The following is a 16,735-nucleotide window of genomic DNA, read 5'->3' as shown; positions in this document are numbered from 1 at the left end:
CTCCATCATATTGTCTGTGCTTCTAATGTTACTTTGCAAGACATTATGTTATTTTGATATTGTGAATTCGAGTTATAACGCAAACGTTTTACATATTATATGAAATGCAATTATTACATTTTTTGGTATATTTTGTTTTCCTACACACATGTATGCTTGAATTTCTTCTTTATTTCTTTCATTTCCGTTACCTTTCTCCGATCACCAAGCTTACTGTTCTCTGTTAAACTTTTTCTTTCTTTGTTGTCTTACCTATTCCCACTTTGTATCTTTCTTCCCATTTCTTCTTTCTGTCAACTCATTCAGGTCTTCCACTTCTCCACCCCATGATTTATCCTTTCTGAACATCTCTCATTCTCTTACTCTCTTTCTCTCTCCCCGTTTTCCTTTCTCTTATCCCATATATTTCAGCCCTCTCCTTCATTTCTATGTTTCTTTCTCTCTTGCTCTCTTTCTTTGTGCCATTCTTTCAACCCTTAGTCTGTTAAAAGTTGTACTTAGTCTGAAGATGCAGTTATTTTATATTATTATGTAATTGAATTGTGAAAATAATGTGTAATCAAATTTGTATCATTACAATTGTAAACTTCATGTAATTCAGCCTTTGGGCTGCGATGTGTTGTTTTTGCTAATAAATACCATTTTACTACTACTTACTACTACTACTACTACTACTAGCTTCAACTTTTTACAGAAACCAAATAGGAGATGATTTTCACGTCCCCCTGTTAGTCCCCGCCATAATCACAAATATCCACTATCATCGGAATACTATCTTGTATAAGTTTAGATGTTTAATTGGTTACCTCCTCTATGTACTACATGTAGTGATATCGTTTTGACCTACACGTACAGTAGCAGAGAGAACATTATTTGGAAAAGTTTTCCGCGGTAAAGGAAAGTCAGAACTAAACCACTTTTCTGCGGATCAATGTCAATCTTTGAACTTGGCGATATGACAGTTTGAACGATATGCCTGCATGATTATATGATAATCGAATGATTTGGGATCTCTTCTTATCTTTGAGTTAAAGGTTCAAACGTCATTATCATGATTATTGGTTCTGGATAAACACCAGTTCTTTGGATTTCTAAATCATGCACCATGGGCTGGAAAATATTGCTTAATTTGAGTTGTTTGTCTCTGATGATATCTCTTTGTTTTGCGTGTGGTGCGTCCAGTACAGGCTCGAAAAAACCGAATAAACCCTTCCATGGCATCCTAACCGGTGAGTATTTTATTTGCCATTGATATACAAGGGCGTAGGCTGGACTGGGTGCACGAGCAACCACCCACTGAGGCAGAGGCGTTCCGACACTTGCAAGCAAAACGAAATTCGTACCCCTTCTTTTGCTTTCAACAGCTGATTTTGCAAACTTTAGTTCCACCTCCCCAAGATGTGCACCTCCCCATGCTCAACCCAGCCTACGCCCTTGATACATTCACAGAGCGAAACATGTCTTTATAAATGTTTCACCCCAATGTGTTCCCTTTTTACACTCTTCAGAGTGATTGGTCAAAGTAGCCAATATTGCATTGTTGGAAATCTTCATGATCAATGAGAATGATCTATATCAATCAAAAGCATGGTAGATTCTAAACAATAAATTGATTGTTGGGCACATATATTCACCAATGCATTAGTTATTTTGACCAATCCTATTTTCAGGGTGCTCAAACGGTTCTAAAGTTTCCCTCCGTCGTTCGAGTGTAACAAGACCTTGAGATGCATTCTATTCTGTGACGTCGGAGTTCAAATTATGAACACGGGGGTCCGTTTACGTTGTTTACAACTATTGTAACTTTGTCATTAATGTAACTTATATGGAAATGCTTGATTGGGATACCTTTATTAACTAAAAAGAAAGTTGCTTCATCTTCAGGTCATCTCCCAATTCAAATCCCATTGAATTACCATAGACGGGTATCGTTCTCCTAGTGCTACAGATTTAAAGTGAAAAAATTGATAGTATAGGAATGGGTCATAGGTTTGAATTTAAAACTTCAAGCATGGGTAAAACTATCATTTCGGTGTTCATTTAATATTTTGTGTATTTGATGTTTATACTCACTCATGCCTGACTTGATTTTTAATTGAAAAGTAAGTCATAGTGTAAAACTAAGGATAGTAGTGATGATTCACGCACGGTAAAAAGTTACATTCAAGAATCTCTCGCTATATTCAAATCGCAGTTCTATTTGCGTTTCGGTTATGTTTTACGTCTGTATTTTAGAAATCCATTTCGTGCAGCCAAATGCCTTCCCTTCGTGTGACTATTACATTATGTATTAAATTATAATCTAGCCACAAACCACTTGGATTAATTTCCATGAATACTGTGTAACTTGACATCGACCCTCAAAATTTCCCTTAATTATTTAATGCACAGAACCTATGGCAGATGTTTGGCTTGGAGCCATAGAATTCGTCGACTTCACATGCGGTCTTCCTACAAAACCTGACAAAGCTCCTGAACAACCGACAGCCAATCCTCTCCGCAACTTACCGTCTAACTACGCCAACCAAATCGCACAGAGTATGAAACTACCCACCGGCAAGGTCAACCCCTACAAGTTCGACCACTCCTTCGTTTACTTCCGGTGCAAGACCTTCGAGTGGGGTGCCAGCGTGGTCTACGACTACGGAGAAGCCACCATCGGGCGTGACCCTCACGTTTGTCCTGCCATCTGGAGCTTGCAGAGAGGAAGCAACTGCACCTTGGACCAGGCAGAAAAGATGGCCAGGGACTTTGGACCGATTCATGGAGCGTATCACCTATTCACAAACAACTGCCATCATTTCGCTGAGTGGTTGATGAAGAAGCTTATTGCTGGCGACTGCATCGTCAAATAGAAACGTCAACGACTCATAGCCTCAGCCTATTGGCGTCTTCAAGCGAGGCAGAGGATAACGTTTGTCTATATCAAAATAGATCTACTTAGCCTAATTTTATAAACCTGTAGCTTTCGGTTTTATAACGTGCCCCGAATGTATATAGCTGACTTCTAGGTGGTTAACACGACTATAAAGTTGAATGCAGGATAATGCTTTGCTCACGTGCATAGGTGCCGCGGCCGAGGATCGAACCCCGGACTTTCAAAGTAAAGTCAGGCGCCTTAGACCACTCGGCCACGACACCTACACACACACACCCTCTCTCACACACACCCGCACACACGCACGCATGCGTCTGGCGATACATTTTCGTAGCTATCCAGGCCCGATGTCAATCCAAAGTCAAGAAATACCGCATGGTCTGTGTTTTATAGCTTCATGGTCATAGGTTCTCATGGATATTCATATACACGGATAGATATTCAAGTTATAAACAAATGGTGGTGGTATGGTATTTATTATATCATGCATCGCAGTAACAAAGACTGAATTGCACTTGGATATACAATATCAAAAATGTACAGTCTCAAAGCAGTGGAATTATTTACATAATTAAAAAGTACACATAATATCACAGACTATGTGCAATAAATAACATACTACTGCGTATTAAACCATACATATTATTTACGATAAAAGAGTAATGTAAAACACACCCATAATTAAAACAAAGAAGAGAAAGAAAAAGAAAAAGAAGAAGAAAAAGAAGAAGAAAAAGAAAAAGGAAAATAAGAAGAAAAAGTATAAGGAGGAGAAGGAGAAGGGGAAGAAGGAGGAGGAGAAGAAGAAGATGGAGTAGAAGAAGAAGAAGAAAAGAAGAGGGAGAAGGAGAATGGGGAGAGGAAGGAGGAGGAGAAAAAAAGAAGAAAAAGAAGATTGAGAAGAAGACAATGAACAAGAAGAAAAAAAGTTGTAGAAGAATAACAAGAAGATAAAAGATCACATAATATGTTGCAAAATGAGAATACAGAGTACTGATATGTAAAAGGTAAAAGTAAAATTTGAATTCCATGTTTTGAATGCAATGACGGGATGATAGGGAGGAGAAAAAAAATCCTGAAAAAAAAAACAAAAAAAAAACAAACTCAATCATTGCCAACACGCTCACCAATATGCGTATCGTAAATCGCATTACCATAATTTCACGTTACCTATTTCCCAAATATTTTATTCAAGATTCAATCCAACCATATCGATACTAACTTTGCATTCCATAGAGGGCGTCGCAAGAAATTATGTTCAATTTTAAATCAAGCGTCCTACTAAAAATAGAATATACTGGGGCTGGTAGCAGTGGCGTAACAGACGGGAAAAGGAAGGAAAAATGAACAAGTGAGAAAGAACTATTCGCCCCGATATACAAATACATTAGCATGAATAGTAAGACAGGGAAGTAAATTAAAGATGACAAAAAGGCAAACAAAAGCGGGAAATAAAAGGCAGAATGGAATTAGCCAAAATCTAAATTGGAAAATAAAGAATAGGGACAAGATAACGTATACTACCGGGCTGCCGAGGATTGAGAGCCGAGCGGGAAGAAAAATGGATGGTATATAGCATAATGTCGTATGAAAGTCTATCATAAACTTGCTTAATCTCCAAAGGCTCTGTCCAAGAGTCAAGACCCCGTGCAGTGGGGGCTCTTCATCTGTAACCTTTAATGGGTTCTATAACGGGCTCCTATATGGACCCTTCCTGCATTAGGCTTTACGTTGAAGCACTGGCGTACCGGGGGTGGTTCCACAGCCAAGGGGAAATAAAAGAAAATAAAGGAGGCAGCGAAATGAGATGAATGAAAAAAAATATAGGACATGATATTTGCTATAATGATGTAAATATCTATCACATAATTAGAATTTCATTTTAACAGGCCATTTTTTTTTCTAGCTCGCTTCGCTCGCTGGCGACTTTTTACAAAATTTCCCACATTTGCTATGGTGTGCCTCTCACAATATTTGGATGATTACGATACACAACTGCATTTAATTTATGTGTTGTGTTAAAGCTATATAAATATACACGCAATTTGATTAAAATAAGTGGCCATCTGTAAGGTTTAAAATGGCTTTGATATCAAGAGGTTCCGGGGCTCTGCCCTGGACCCCACCCATAAAGCACTGTTATATGGATGAGTTTGGACCATGGCCCCCCAAAATTCTACAACCAAACAAAAAAAAATAAGGAAAGAAAGGAAAGTGTATTATATTTTTCTGAATATCACGTTAAAATCTATTTTCATGTTATAGATTCTCATGAAAAGGTGATTTTTTATCTCGCTCGCTTCGCTCGCTCGGGACCTATATTTAGCTACTTCTTGCCAGGAGCGCCATACCCGGCCCCCTCGAGCATATAGAGCTTCGCCCTGATGCTCACAAAAAGCATAACAAAAATCCTGTTCACCGTGGCGTACAAAAAAAGAGAGAAAAAAGGAAAGAGAGGAGGGTGAATATGATATCATCTTTTTAACATTATGTCAAAATCTATCACAAAATTGGATTTTTGCAATAAAAATGTCTAAAATTTTTGCTTGCTCGCTTCGCTCGCTCGCCTATATATATATATATATATATGCCCGATACGCCATATCGCCCCCTCAAAATTTTTGCCTTATGACGCCATTGCCTGTTTCATGATATGACCGGGAAATTTTTGGCTCTTGCCCCCCCCCCCCTGGCCACCGACCCCTGTTACGCCGCTGGCTGGTAGCCAACTACAAATTTGCATTTACTCAAAGAAAATACGCATGACGTTAGGATTTACTCTTGATTTTGAATGAGCGTAATTTTTTTTTGCAAAGCTTTAAAGGACACGTCCACCCCAACAAAAGTTGATTTGTATACAAAGAAAAAAAAACCCAACAAGCATAACACTGGAAATTTCATGAAAATTGGATGTCAAATAAGAAAATCATGACATTTTAAAGTTTCACAAAAAAGGTATATGTACATCCTGGTCGGTTTGCAAAATTAATGAGGAGACTCATGACGTCATCCACTCATGAAATATGAAAATTTCCTACTCATTGTCAAGTGAAACAAAGATTAATTCCTCCCTGAACATGTAGAGTTAGCAATGGTTCAGTCAAGTTGGTCCGTATTGACAAATCTATGAAAATGAAATATTCAAACAATAAAAAGCAAAATAATTAGTGAGTGAGGATCATCATCGAGTGTCTCATTTGCATTTCACGGAGTTGTGCAAATATCTTTTTTGTGAAAAATAAGCGAAAATTTAAAATGACATAACTTTTTTTTAATTTTTACATTCGATTTTGATAAAATTTTCAGCGTCATGCTAGTTTGATTTTTCTGTATTCATTCAAATAATTTTTTTTCTGGGGTGGACTTGACCTTTAATATCATGAAAATTGGTGAGTATTTTTTTTTTTGGGGGGGGGGACTTTTTTGTTTTGTCTTAGGTTATCCCGGGTTTAATCATGAGAATAGACGTTTTATTGAGAAATCCAACAGCAAAATAATATCAATGGAGGAAATCAATCATTATGACATTGCAATAACTATGGTAACACGCAATCATCCCTCCCCCCCCCTCTCTCTCTCTCTCTCGCCTCTCTTATTCTCCCCACCCCCATCCCCAACTCCCCCTCTATACATTCTAATCAACACTCGGTATGGTGAAGTCCGTCGACAAAACAACATGATTTAAATAGATGATAACAATGCCATATTTGTCGTTTATTCAATTCATTTATTTTTACCCAAGGTAACAAATTAATTTCCGAAAACTATTCTCCAAGCAGGTCCTGCATAACATAATAAAATGTAAAATGTTCATTAATATTTTTTATCAAAATCGTTCTAAAAAAATATGACACTTTGAAAGTTTCCTTCATCTGCGTGATCTACATTACCGCCAATGATATGTAGATCACTGTTGTGTGAATACATTTGTAAAAAAATGAATGAATAAATAAATGTCATAACTCCCTATTGTACATCAAATTTTTATCTTATTTGCAAAGTGAGCTTTCCTGTATTTTCTCTATTTAATCTCAAATTATCTCATGAATATTTTGAAAGGGTGAATTGTGTTATTATGACCAATTGATTTCAACCCTGATCCAAGTGACATTTTGAGAAAAGTATGAGTAATGAAAACTCATGCGCTACACAACAGTACTATATTGCATCATAACTATTGCCAGTCTTTTTATTAAAAATGACAAAAGGGACCCTCAGATCAGTGGTGTATTAAGCTTCGGTTTAAACTAAAATTCAGAATATCTTTTCGTTTCTTATTTCTAGCAAATTTCCCGTCGTAACTTGTTTTACCCTGTGTTTCCTTCTAAAGAGTAACACAGAATACCAAGGCCCTGTTGCATAAAAGTTACCATAATAGTAACCTTGCCATGCAATGGTTACTTGCATGGAATCATTGATTTTGATTGGTTATTGATAACCGTTACCTTGGTAGTTACCATTGGATTGCAAAAGTACCATAATAGTAACTTTTTGCAACTGTCCCCATAACCACATCATACCATATTAATTCATCTACTAAATTAAAAGACCCATCAACCGGAGCTAAATTTACAAATCGAAAACAAGAAACAACGCAAGTTTTTTTTATGCAAGAAATGGTTTTCATGAAATTTTCATATGGTGATAGGCCTATTGAATATAGGCCTAATCTGGAAAGAATAATGAATAGCAATAAAGATTTTCAAACCAATGTTAGCCATGCCTACGACAATCCTCCTAACATCACGAATTCATGCCAATGAGAAGCAAGTGTACCTTGATGATTAGCCAACCTGAACCGTCATATATGGAAGTGAAGATGCGTAAATTGCGTCAAACTGATGTTGAGTCGTTTCGTGAGGACCTAAGACAGTCTGAATTGTATCTGGACCCTGCTGATAGTGTTGATGATCTGATACTTCAGTATGAATCTGTTCTCAGTACTCTCTTGGACAAACATGCTCCTCTTCTATCTCACACAGTAAGATGTCGACCAAACTCCCCATGGTGTAATGATGAGCTCCGTCGTGCGAAGCAGGAACTTCGAAGGCTGGAACGTCACACTTTCTCATCATCGAATTCTGGCCAAGTAATTCATCGACAGATTTTCAAGACTAAATGTGCTGAATATAAGAAGGCTCTGGAAACTGCTAAGTTAATGTATCACAGAGACCAGCTGTCTGTTTGCAGTTCTCGTGAATTGTGCCAGAAAATTGATAAATTCTCTTGTACACATTCTTCAAAGGCTTTGCCGGGCAATGACTCAGAAACTTCTCTTCAAGGTGTGCCCCAAGGGTCTGTTATCGAACCCTTAGTTTTTACCATGTATACATCACCTTTAGAAGATATTATTGATTCTTACGGATTTTCTAGAATGTTTTTTATGCAGACGATACTCGGATGTATATGACATGTAAATCATCGGAATCATCGGATATAGAAGATCTGATTGCTAGAGTGCAGAGTTGTATCAAGGAAATTAAAGAGTGGTCAAGATTGAGTGGCCTAAAGTTGAATAGTAGGAAAACAGAGGTTATGCATATAAAATCTCGATTTTGACCCAATGTACCTTTGCGCCCTTTTGAAATTGAGGGTGTAGAGGTTGTTCCTGTTAAGACAGCAAGAAATCTTGGTGTCCTATTTGATGATCACTTCACTATGCAAAATTACATAAAATCTAAATGTCGATCTGCGTCATATGCATTGCGTAAGATTGGGAAAATTCGACCGTATGTTGATAAAGATACCTCTGAAAGGCTGGTGCATGCTTTTGTCATGTGTCACTTAGACTACTGCAATAGTCTATTGTATGGAGTACCAGACACTCAACTCCAGAAACTTCAGGTCATTAAAAACTCGGCTGCTAGGATTGTTACTAGAACAAAAAGATATGAATATGTATCATCTGTATTAAGATCCTTGCATTGGTTGCCTGTCAGGTCACGTAATCAAGTTCAAGATCTTACTACTCTCTTTCCAATGTTTTCGACAAATGGCTCCATCTTATCTGTCAGAGTTACTTGTAAAATATGAACCTGTTCGAAATCTTAGATAACTTTATATGGATTTATATAACGCACCTGTTGTTAAGACACAGTTTTATGGCGAACGGGGGTTTGCGCATGCAGCGCCGGAACTCTGGAATAGTATCCCACACAATTTAAGGCAAGTTGATACAATTGGGCAATTTAAATCTGCATTGAAAACGTATTTATTTAACTGAAAAGAATATTATCAAAACATTACCAGCAGCTTTCCCTCATCTTTTCTTTTTTTTTCCTAAAGCGCATTGACACCTTTGTAAGGTGTAATGCACTATACAAAAGCTGTTCTATTATATTATGGCTTTTCATATAATTTAAAGACGCCAACTACATTTCTATGTCTCCGCGCCTCATAGATGCATCGATGATTGCCTGTTCTTCTGTTGACCGATGGGTATTGAATCCCAAAACGATTTTCTCAACAGAATGATCGGCACACTGCCCCCGCCACCAAGAAGCAAAATCTGGATTTCTTTTCTGCCAAGTGTTCTCTGGATGTACAAAGACGTATATTAGTTTTTTGACGAGGTAACAAAAATTCAGTTCAGGTCTACTACCTCTGAACGCAGATGGAGAGTGAAACTGCACCTCGCCGTCCCTTCTCCAGTCGAAATATTTCATGTAACGCGCGTCGTCTTTATCTAGTGCGTGAATGTAATCTACAAATTCGCTCATGTTACTGAAATCATCCACAGAGATGAAGGAATTCCTTGGGAGTGACTTCTCGTAGCCTTCGCGCGTTGATCCGTAGACGATGGGTACGATCCCCTGAGAAAGGCAATTCTTCCACACCTTCTCCGTGATGTAATCCCGGCATTCACTATTTTCAAACGCGAAATAGAATTTATATTGCTTGAGCGTCTCGATGGCTTTATCATGGGCAAGTCTTCCCGTACCGCACTTGCCGTACATATCCACTGAGATATTCCTTTGTATCGCCTTCGCCAGTTCAGTTCGTTTCCAATAATATGGTTTGCAGTTGGATGCCATCCAAGCTATCAGCTTGGTTTTCTTTGGAATATCTGGCGGATTTTCATTTGGCTTCCCAAGCTTCCGCACGGTGGCGTATGGGAAGTAAATATCACTGTCCCTGACATACGTCATGGTGAGATTGAAAGGGTTTCCTGTTAGACCTCGAGGAGCATAATCTGGGTCATGCTGAGGACTCTCTTTGGCGCAGAGGACCCAGAGTTGTCCTGGTGGTCTTGCAGCCATCACTTGCTTGAGACGAACATCCCGAAATCCGGGTATAAAGAAAACAACATCGATGGTCTTCATAACCTCCTTGGTGAGGTTACCTATAAAACGAGTCTCAAACCTACAGAACTCACTGAGTTCACATCTGAATGGCGTCCATTCCCTCGAATGTTTACCTTTAACTATATAATCACAACGAGAGGAACAATACTTGGCAATCCTGATGACACAGTTAAAGTCAGCGTTTCTCTGTTTTTGTTGGATTTTGTGAACCAAGCTGCTTTCTTCAATGGTTACATTCGATAGTGGTTTTAAAATGTCATATGTATCGAACGTCAGAACATCGTCTTCTACATTAGCAATACTGTGAGTTAGACCTCTACGAGCAGACAGTGTGTCATATCTAAATGATATAATACTGAGATTCCGAAAAGCGTCATCTCCCTCAGGTGGACTATACTTGTCCGAAAATATTGAGGCTTCCCCCAAACCAAACGATGAAGGATTCCTTTCTTTTCGAGCTGCTTTCCTGGAGCTGAGTATCTGTCGGATGCCCAATGCAGAATTCTTCTTCGCTCTTATCTCTTTAAGGTCACTTAAATGGTACATCGCCGTAAACATCGTCGCGATTGACGATAAGGAGAGTAATAGCACCAACCCAATACAGAACTTGTAGTCTTCAAGTCCCATTTTGACGATCTCCCATCGGGTGTTTATGTTGTCGAGTAAATCTGTTTTAAACCAGCTCCAAATATACCAATCGAGTGTCTGAAGCCTCCTCCTCCTTAGAGCCTTTCCAACAAAGTCATCATCATTCACCCCATCGTGTGACGCAGATCAGAATATCAGTCCAAAAACATAACGCGAATGCTAATAAAAACACACGCAATGTCTTCCTTCAGTAGCATAGTGCTGAACGTTACCGCACTCATGTGTGTTTAACGTGCGCCCCACAGTACGCCATGTTTAATAAGTAGATTTGCTTTAGGTTTATCCAGTATGATAGACTGCCACGTTCATATAGTCAAGTCGCGCGTTGGAAAAAAAAATGATATTCATAATGGGCACCAATCCGTGAATGAGGTATTGTGTAGATATACTGGTGGAAAGAAACAGAGGTCATAAACTGCGAGGTGAACAAATCCAATACATACAGTAATCAACTCTCTCTCTCTCTCTCTCTATCAGTCTATCTCCCTCTATCTCTTCCTTCGTCTACGATTTACGCTTTAACAAAGTCGCCCCTGTCGAAATGCATCAAATATCGGGGGGAAAATATTCCATCAGGTTTAGCAATACTGCCCTCAACAAATCTAATACTCGTGCTTAATGAATATCACATGATTCAAAACTGAATTAATATGAAAATTTACTTGAAGGTCAAGTCCACCCCAGAAAATTGTTGATTTGAATCAATAGAGAAAGTTCAAACAAGCATAACGCTGGAAATTTCATCGAAATCGGATGTAAAAAAAGAAATTTATGACATTTTTAAGTTTCGCTTATTTTTCACAAAACAGTTATGTTATGTTATACCGAGGTGTTTTACCTGACTGCTAAGATGCTTAACTCAGTGATATGTAAATGAGAGAGTCGCTGATGTCCCTCACTCGCTTTTCTTTTGTTTTTTTTATTGTTTGAATTTATACAATATTTCAATTTTTACAGATTTGACAATAAGGACCTTTTTACTTTATAACCATAAACTATTAAAAAACTGTTGAGGGAGGAATAACAATTTGTTTCACATGACAATGAGGAGAAAATGAGAGTTTTTCATATTTCATTTAATAAAACACAAAAGAAACAGTGAATGGGTGACGTCATCAGTCTGCTCATTTGCTTACCGACCAGAATGTGCATATAACTGTTTTGTGAAATTAAGCAAAACTTCAAAATATCATAACTTTCTTATTGTACATCGGACTGTCCTTTAATGTTTCATCTACATCCTTGGAAAGTGTATACTTCGTGTTTAAAACCCTATGAGCTTGAGGCTCGGTCCAACATGCACTTACGGAAGCAAAGAGGATGTAAAACGTAAATTAATCTTGCCATCGGTTGGAAAAACGCTATGCATCCGTTGTGTACTCATTGCATACGTGTTTTATATGCTCTATCCATCTAGCATATTGTCCACTTGATTTCTTCCGCGCAAAAAGTTTTGAGCCGCACAAAATGTTTAAAACGGATGAACTTTCCGCCGTGTACGATGTAAATCCGCAACATATTATACGAGCAACAAACGTCCCATGTCCATTATCATCCGTTAATCGTCCGCTGTATATTCTCTGCATCCTCTGGGCATCCTCGCAACTCACATCAACAGTTCCCGATTAACGTACCAAATTTTGTTGTACGGCATGTTGTGATTATTAATAACAGTGAATTAAAATGAAATCTTTAGAGGGGTTGATTTTTAATGATGTTTGTGATGAGCTGTGATTAAACACGTGAGTGAATGGAAGTCCAAATTATCCATGTGTGCCCTTGAACACACCGACTAATCAATAAGCTTATTTTTAGAATTAACCTGTACTCTTTTTTGCTGTTTTTTGTTGTTTTTTCGTTGCCAAACTATGAACACAGGGGGCAGTTATGACGTCATGTTCAGTATTTCCCCTTCACCATGTTCATTCGTGAATCATTCCTTAGTCACAGACATGGGCTCTGATCAATCACGGGGGCGGACGGGGAACGCACTCTCCTACATAGCTTCAACTTTTTACAGAAACCAAATAGGAGATGATTTTCACGTCCCCCTGTGAGACCCCGCCATAATCACAAATATCCACTATCATCGGAAAACTAGCTTTGGTTAAGTTTAGATGTTTAATTGGCTACCTCCTCTATGTACTACATGTAGTGATATAATTTTGACCTACACGTACAGTGGCAGAGAGAACATTATTTGGAAAAGTTTTCCGCGGTAACGGAAAGGCAGAACTAAACCACTTTTCTGCGGATTAATGTCAATCTTTGAACTTGGCGATATGACAGTTTGAACGATTTGCCTGCATGATTATATGATAATCGAATGATTTGGGATCTCTGCTTATCTTTGAGTTAAAGGTTCAAACGTCATTATCATGATTATTGGTTCTGGATAAACACTAGTTCTTTGGATTTCTAAATCATACACCATGGGCTGGAAAATATTGCTTAATTTGAGTTGTTTGTCTCTGATGATATCTCTTTGTTTTGCGTGTGGTGCGTCCAGTACAGGCTCGAAAAAACCGAATAAACCCTTCCATGGCATCCTAACCGGTGAGTATTTTATTTTGCCATTGATAAAGGGCGTAGGCTGGACTGGGTGCACGAGCACCCTCCCACTGAGGCAGAGGCGTTCCGACACTTGCAAGCAAAACGAAATTCGTACCCCTTCTTTTGCTTTCAACAGCTGATTTTGCAAACTTTAGTTCCACCTCCCCAAGATGTGCACCTCCCCATGCTCAACCCAGCCTACGCCCTTGATACATTCACACAGAGTGAAACATGTCTTTATAAATGTTTCACCCCAATGTGTTCCCTTTTTACACTCTTCAGAGTGATTGGTCAAAGTAGCCAATATTGCATTGTTGGAAATCTTCATGATCAATGAGAATGGTCAAAGTCAAAAGCATGGTAGATTCTAAACAATAAATTGATTGTTGGGCACATATATTCACCAATGCATTAGTTATTTTGACCAATCCTATTTTCAGGGTGCTCAAACGGTTCTAAATTTTCCCTCCGTCGTTCGAGTGTAACAAGACCTTGAGATGCATTCTATTATGTGACGTCGGAATTCAAATTATGAACACGTGGGGTCCGTTTACATGGTTTACAACTATTGTAACTTTGTCATTAATGTAACTTCTATGGAAATGCTTGATTGGGATACCTCTATTCACTAAAAAGAAAGTTGCTTCATCTTCAGGTCGTCTCCCAATTCAAATCCCATTGAATTACCATAGACGGGTATCGTTCTCCTAGTGCTACAGATTTAAAGTGAAAAAATTGATAGTATATAGGAATGGGTCATAGGTTTGAATTTAAAACTACAAGCATGGGTAAAATCATCATTTCGGTGTTCATTTAATATTTTGTGTATTTGATGTTTATACTCACTCATGCCTGACTTGATTTTTAATTGAAAAGTAAGTCATAGTGTAAAACTAAGGATAGTAGTGATGATTCACGCACGGTAAAAAGTTACATTCAAGAATCTCTCGCTATATTCAAATCGCAGTTCTATTTGCGTTTCGGTTATGTTTTACGTCTGTATTTTAGAAATCCATTTCGTGCAGCCAAATGCCTTCCCTTCGTGTGACTATTACATTATGTATTAAATTATAATCTAGCCACAAACCACTTGGATTAATTTCCATGAATACTGTGTAACTTGACATCGACCCTCAAAATTTCCCTTAATTATTTAATGCACAGAACCTATGGCAGATGTTTGGCTTGGAGCCATAGAATTCGTCGACTTCACATGCGGTCTTCCTACAAAACCTGACAAAGCTCCTGAACAACCGACAGCCAATCCTCTCCGCAACTTACCGTCTAACTACGCCAACCAAATCGCACAGAGTATGAAACTACCCACCGGCAAGGTCAACCCCTACAAGTTCGACCACTCCTTCGTTTACTTCCGGGGCAAGACCTTCGAGTGGGGTGCCAGCGTGGTCTACGACTACGGAGAAGCCACCATCGGGCGTGACCCTCACGTCTGTCCTGCCATCTGGAGCTTGCAGAGAGGAAGCAACTGCACCTTGGACCAGGCAGAAAAGATGGCCAGGGACTTTGGACCGATTCATGGAGCGTATCACCTATTCACAAACAACTGCCATCATTTCGCTGAGTGGTTGATGAAGAAGCTTATTGCTGGCGACTGCATCGTCAAATAGAAACGTCAACGACTCATAGCCTCAGCCTATTGGGGTCTTCAAGCGAGGCAGAGAATAACGTTTGTCTATATCAAAAAAGTTCTGCTTAGCCTAATTTTTTAAACCTGTAGCTTTCGGTTATATAACATGCCCCGAATGTATATAGCTGACTTCTAGGTGGTTAATACGACTATAGAGTGACATTTATATTTCAGTTTACATTGAAGATCAGGCTAAGCAGAAGATCTTCTGATGTAGAATAGCGAACTTTAACTCCTGGACCCACCTCATATTTACTTGCGACCCGTCTTCCAAAGTCTTGATATTGAGAATATTAGAATTTTGTAAGCATGAAAAGGAGTTCACTGATTGATCAATACAATGCATTTATTATTTAATTTTTCTTGTTATAATTTATATAACATTTCGAATGAACATTCGAGAAGCTGATAATGATTGTTCCGGGTGACAGGGACATCTCAACTGTTTATAAGACAAAGCCTTGCTGATGCTAAACCAATCTTCACCATGGGTATGTTCTACATTCCCGAGTTTAGTTGTACGCTCGCCTTGTAATCAGAGGGTCGTGTGTTCGAATCCCACCATGGCCTAGCGTCCTTTGGCAACAAGGCGTCAATCCACAATTTGCCAATCTCCACTCAGGTGTTAAATTGGTACCCGGTAGGATGCGGAAGCCTATGTAGTATGCCTAACAATTGAGTCTTGGAACCCTTGTTGGAATGCTCCCCAGGGAGTGGAAAAGGTGCATACATTGTAAGCGGGCATGCAAGGATCCGATGACCGGGGTAATAATCATCTATAAAGCTCTCAGAGACGTCGTTCCGATGTGTTAAGCGCTATATAAATGCGGAATATTATTAATACTATTACATGTTTAAACGCAACTCTTTCTGCAACGGGCAAGTCAAGTCAAGTCAAAAAATCAATCGCAAGTCAAAAATGCGCGCTGTTCATTGGTTGAAAATCAAGTTGCGCGTGATTTTTAGAGTTGCGTTTGATTTCAACTCTTTCTGCAACGGGTCCCAGAACAGACACATACGGATATTTATCTTGTCAATGTTTAAATTCACAAGACTGCAGCAGTTGAACAGATGATCTAGATGTATCTTCTCGTGTATTTGTATGTGCGTTCTTATAATGATAAATTTGAAAATTGCAATAAACAAACTAGTTCGTTTACATAACTTTAATGTTTTAGACTCTTTATTCCTACTACGTCTTGGTATTGATTAACCAAGATCAATATAACACAATACAGAGTCTACACAAATAGGCCAAAGTAATAAAAGTTAGGGCCAATCCTAATTTGTTTTTATTTCATTCAATTATCTAACTTAGATGTAGAATTCTTGAATAAACTTTTCATGGGATCTCGATTTAGAAAAAAATGGATGGTGATGCAGATAAATACTAGCACGTTCAATCAAATTCATACCCACTGAAGCTTTAAATATGTTAAAGTGCCATCGACTTGATGAGATGGCAAGAGTTTATTATCTTGACAAAAAGACCATCCTTATTACGTCGCGACGTGGTGAGATACGATCTTGTAAACTTGTGGCGGTACGTGGTTGGTGTACGGTGGAATATATTGTCACATGATTAGACGATATTGATAATGATATTGCACAGCGCCACATACCTGTTGGAGCTATAATATATTACGTTTGAAGATGATGGTGGTTGTGGTGGTGGTGGTGGTTGTGACGATGATGATGATGATG

The 16,735-nt window shown here is 38.6% G+C and overlaps 3 protein-coding genes across 3 annotated transcripts; 2 read left to right on the top strand and 1 right to left on the bottom strand.

Annotated features, from left to right (window-relative positions):
* Nucleotides 1–730: 730 nt before the first annotated feature.
* On the top strand, nt 731–3,531 carry LOC129280547 (uncharacterized). The gene is made up of 2 exons (XM_054916551.2): nt 731–1,229; nt 2,392–3,531. Exons 1-2 carry the CDS (start codon nt 1,106–1,108, stop codon nt 2,853–2,855), a joined length of 588 nt encoding a protein of 195 aa, XP_054772526.2. The 5' UTR covers nt 731–1,105; the 3' UTR covers nt 2,856–3,531.
* A 2,163-nt stretch (nt 3,532–5,694) lies between these two features.
* Nucleotides 5,695–11,332, bottom strand: LOC129280522 (alpha-(1,3)-fucosyltransferase C-like). Its single transcript, XM_064112291.1, has one exon. The coding sequence runs from the start codon at nt 10,807–10,809 to the stop codon at nt 9,250–9,252; it is 1,560 nt and encodes a 519-aa protein (XP_063968361.1). The 5' UTR covers nt 10,810–11,332; the 3' UTR covers nt 5,695–9,249.
* Nucleotides 11,333–12,848: 1,516 nt separating this feature from the next.
* On the top strand, nt 12,849–16,201 carry LOC129280536 (uncharacterized). The gene is made up of 2 exons (XM_054916544.2): nt 12,849–13,386; nt 14,548–16,201. Exons 1-2 carry the CDS (start codon nt 13,263–13,265, stop codon nt 15,009–15,011), a joined length of 588 nt encoding a protein of 195 aa, XP_054772519.2. The 5' UTR covers nt 12,849–13,262; the 3' UTR covers nt 15,012–16,201.
* Nucleotides 16,202–16,735: the final 534 nt, after the last annotated feature.

The sequence above is a fragment of the Lytechinus pictus genome, chromosome 17 (genome assembly GCF_037042905.1).
Source record: "Lytechinus pictus isolate F3 Inbred chromosome 17, Lp3.0, whole genome shotgun sequence".
NCBI classification, from domain to species: Eukaryota; Metazoa; Echinodermata; class Echinoidea; order Temnopleuroida; family Toxopneustidae; genus Lytechinus; species Lytechinus pictus.
The sequence above is the reverse complement of the archived record's forward strand: the minus strand, read 5'-3'. Positions and strand labels throughout refer to the sequence as shown.

What these genes read in the sequence shown, in the direction of transcription:
- LOC129280522 (XM_064112291.1), bottom strand. Translation starts at nt 10,809, where the DNA reads ATGGGACTTGAAGACTACAAGTTCTGTATTGGGTTGGTGCTATTACTC.
- LOC129280536 (XM_054916544.2), top strand. Translation starts at nt 13,263, where the DNA reads ATGGGCTGGAAAATATTGCTTAATTTGAGTTGTTTGTCTCTGATGATA. An exon ending in CTTCCATGGCATCCTAACCG is followed by an intron (nt 13,387 to 14,547) that starts GTGAGTATTTTA and finishes TTTAATGCACAG; the next exon opens with AACCTATGGCAGATGTTTGG.
- LOC129280547 (XM_054916551.2), top strand. Translation starts at nt 1,106, where the DNA reads ATGGGCTGGAAAATATTGCTTAATTTGAGTTGTTTGTCTCTGATGATA. An exon ending in CTTCCATGGCATCCTAACCG is followed by an intron (nt 1,230 to 2,391) that starts GTGAGTATTTTA and finishes TTTAATGCACAG; the next exon opens with AACCTATGGCAGATGTTTGG.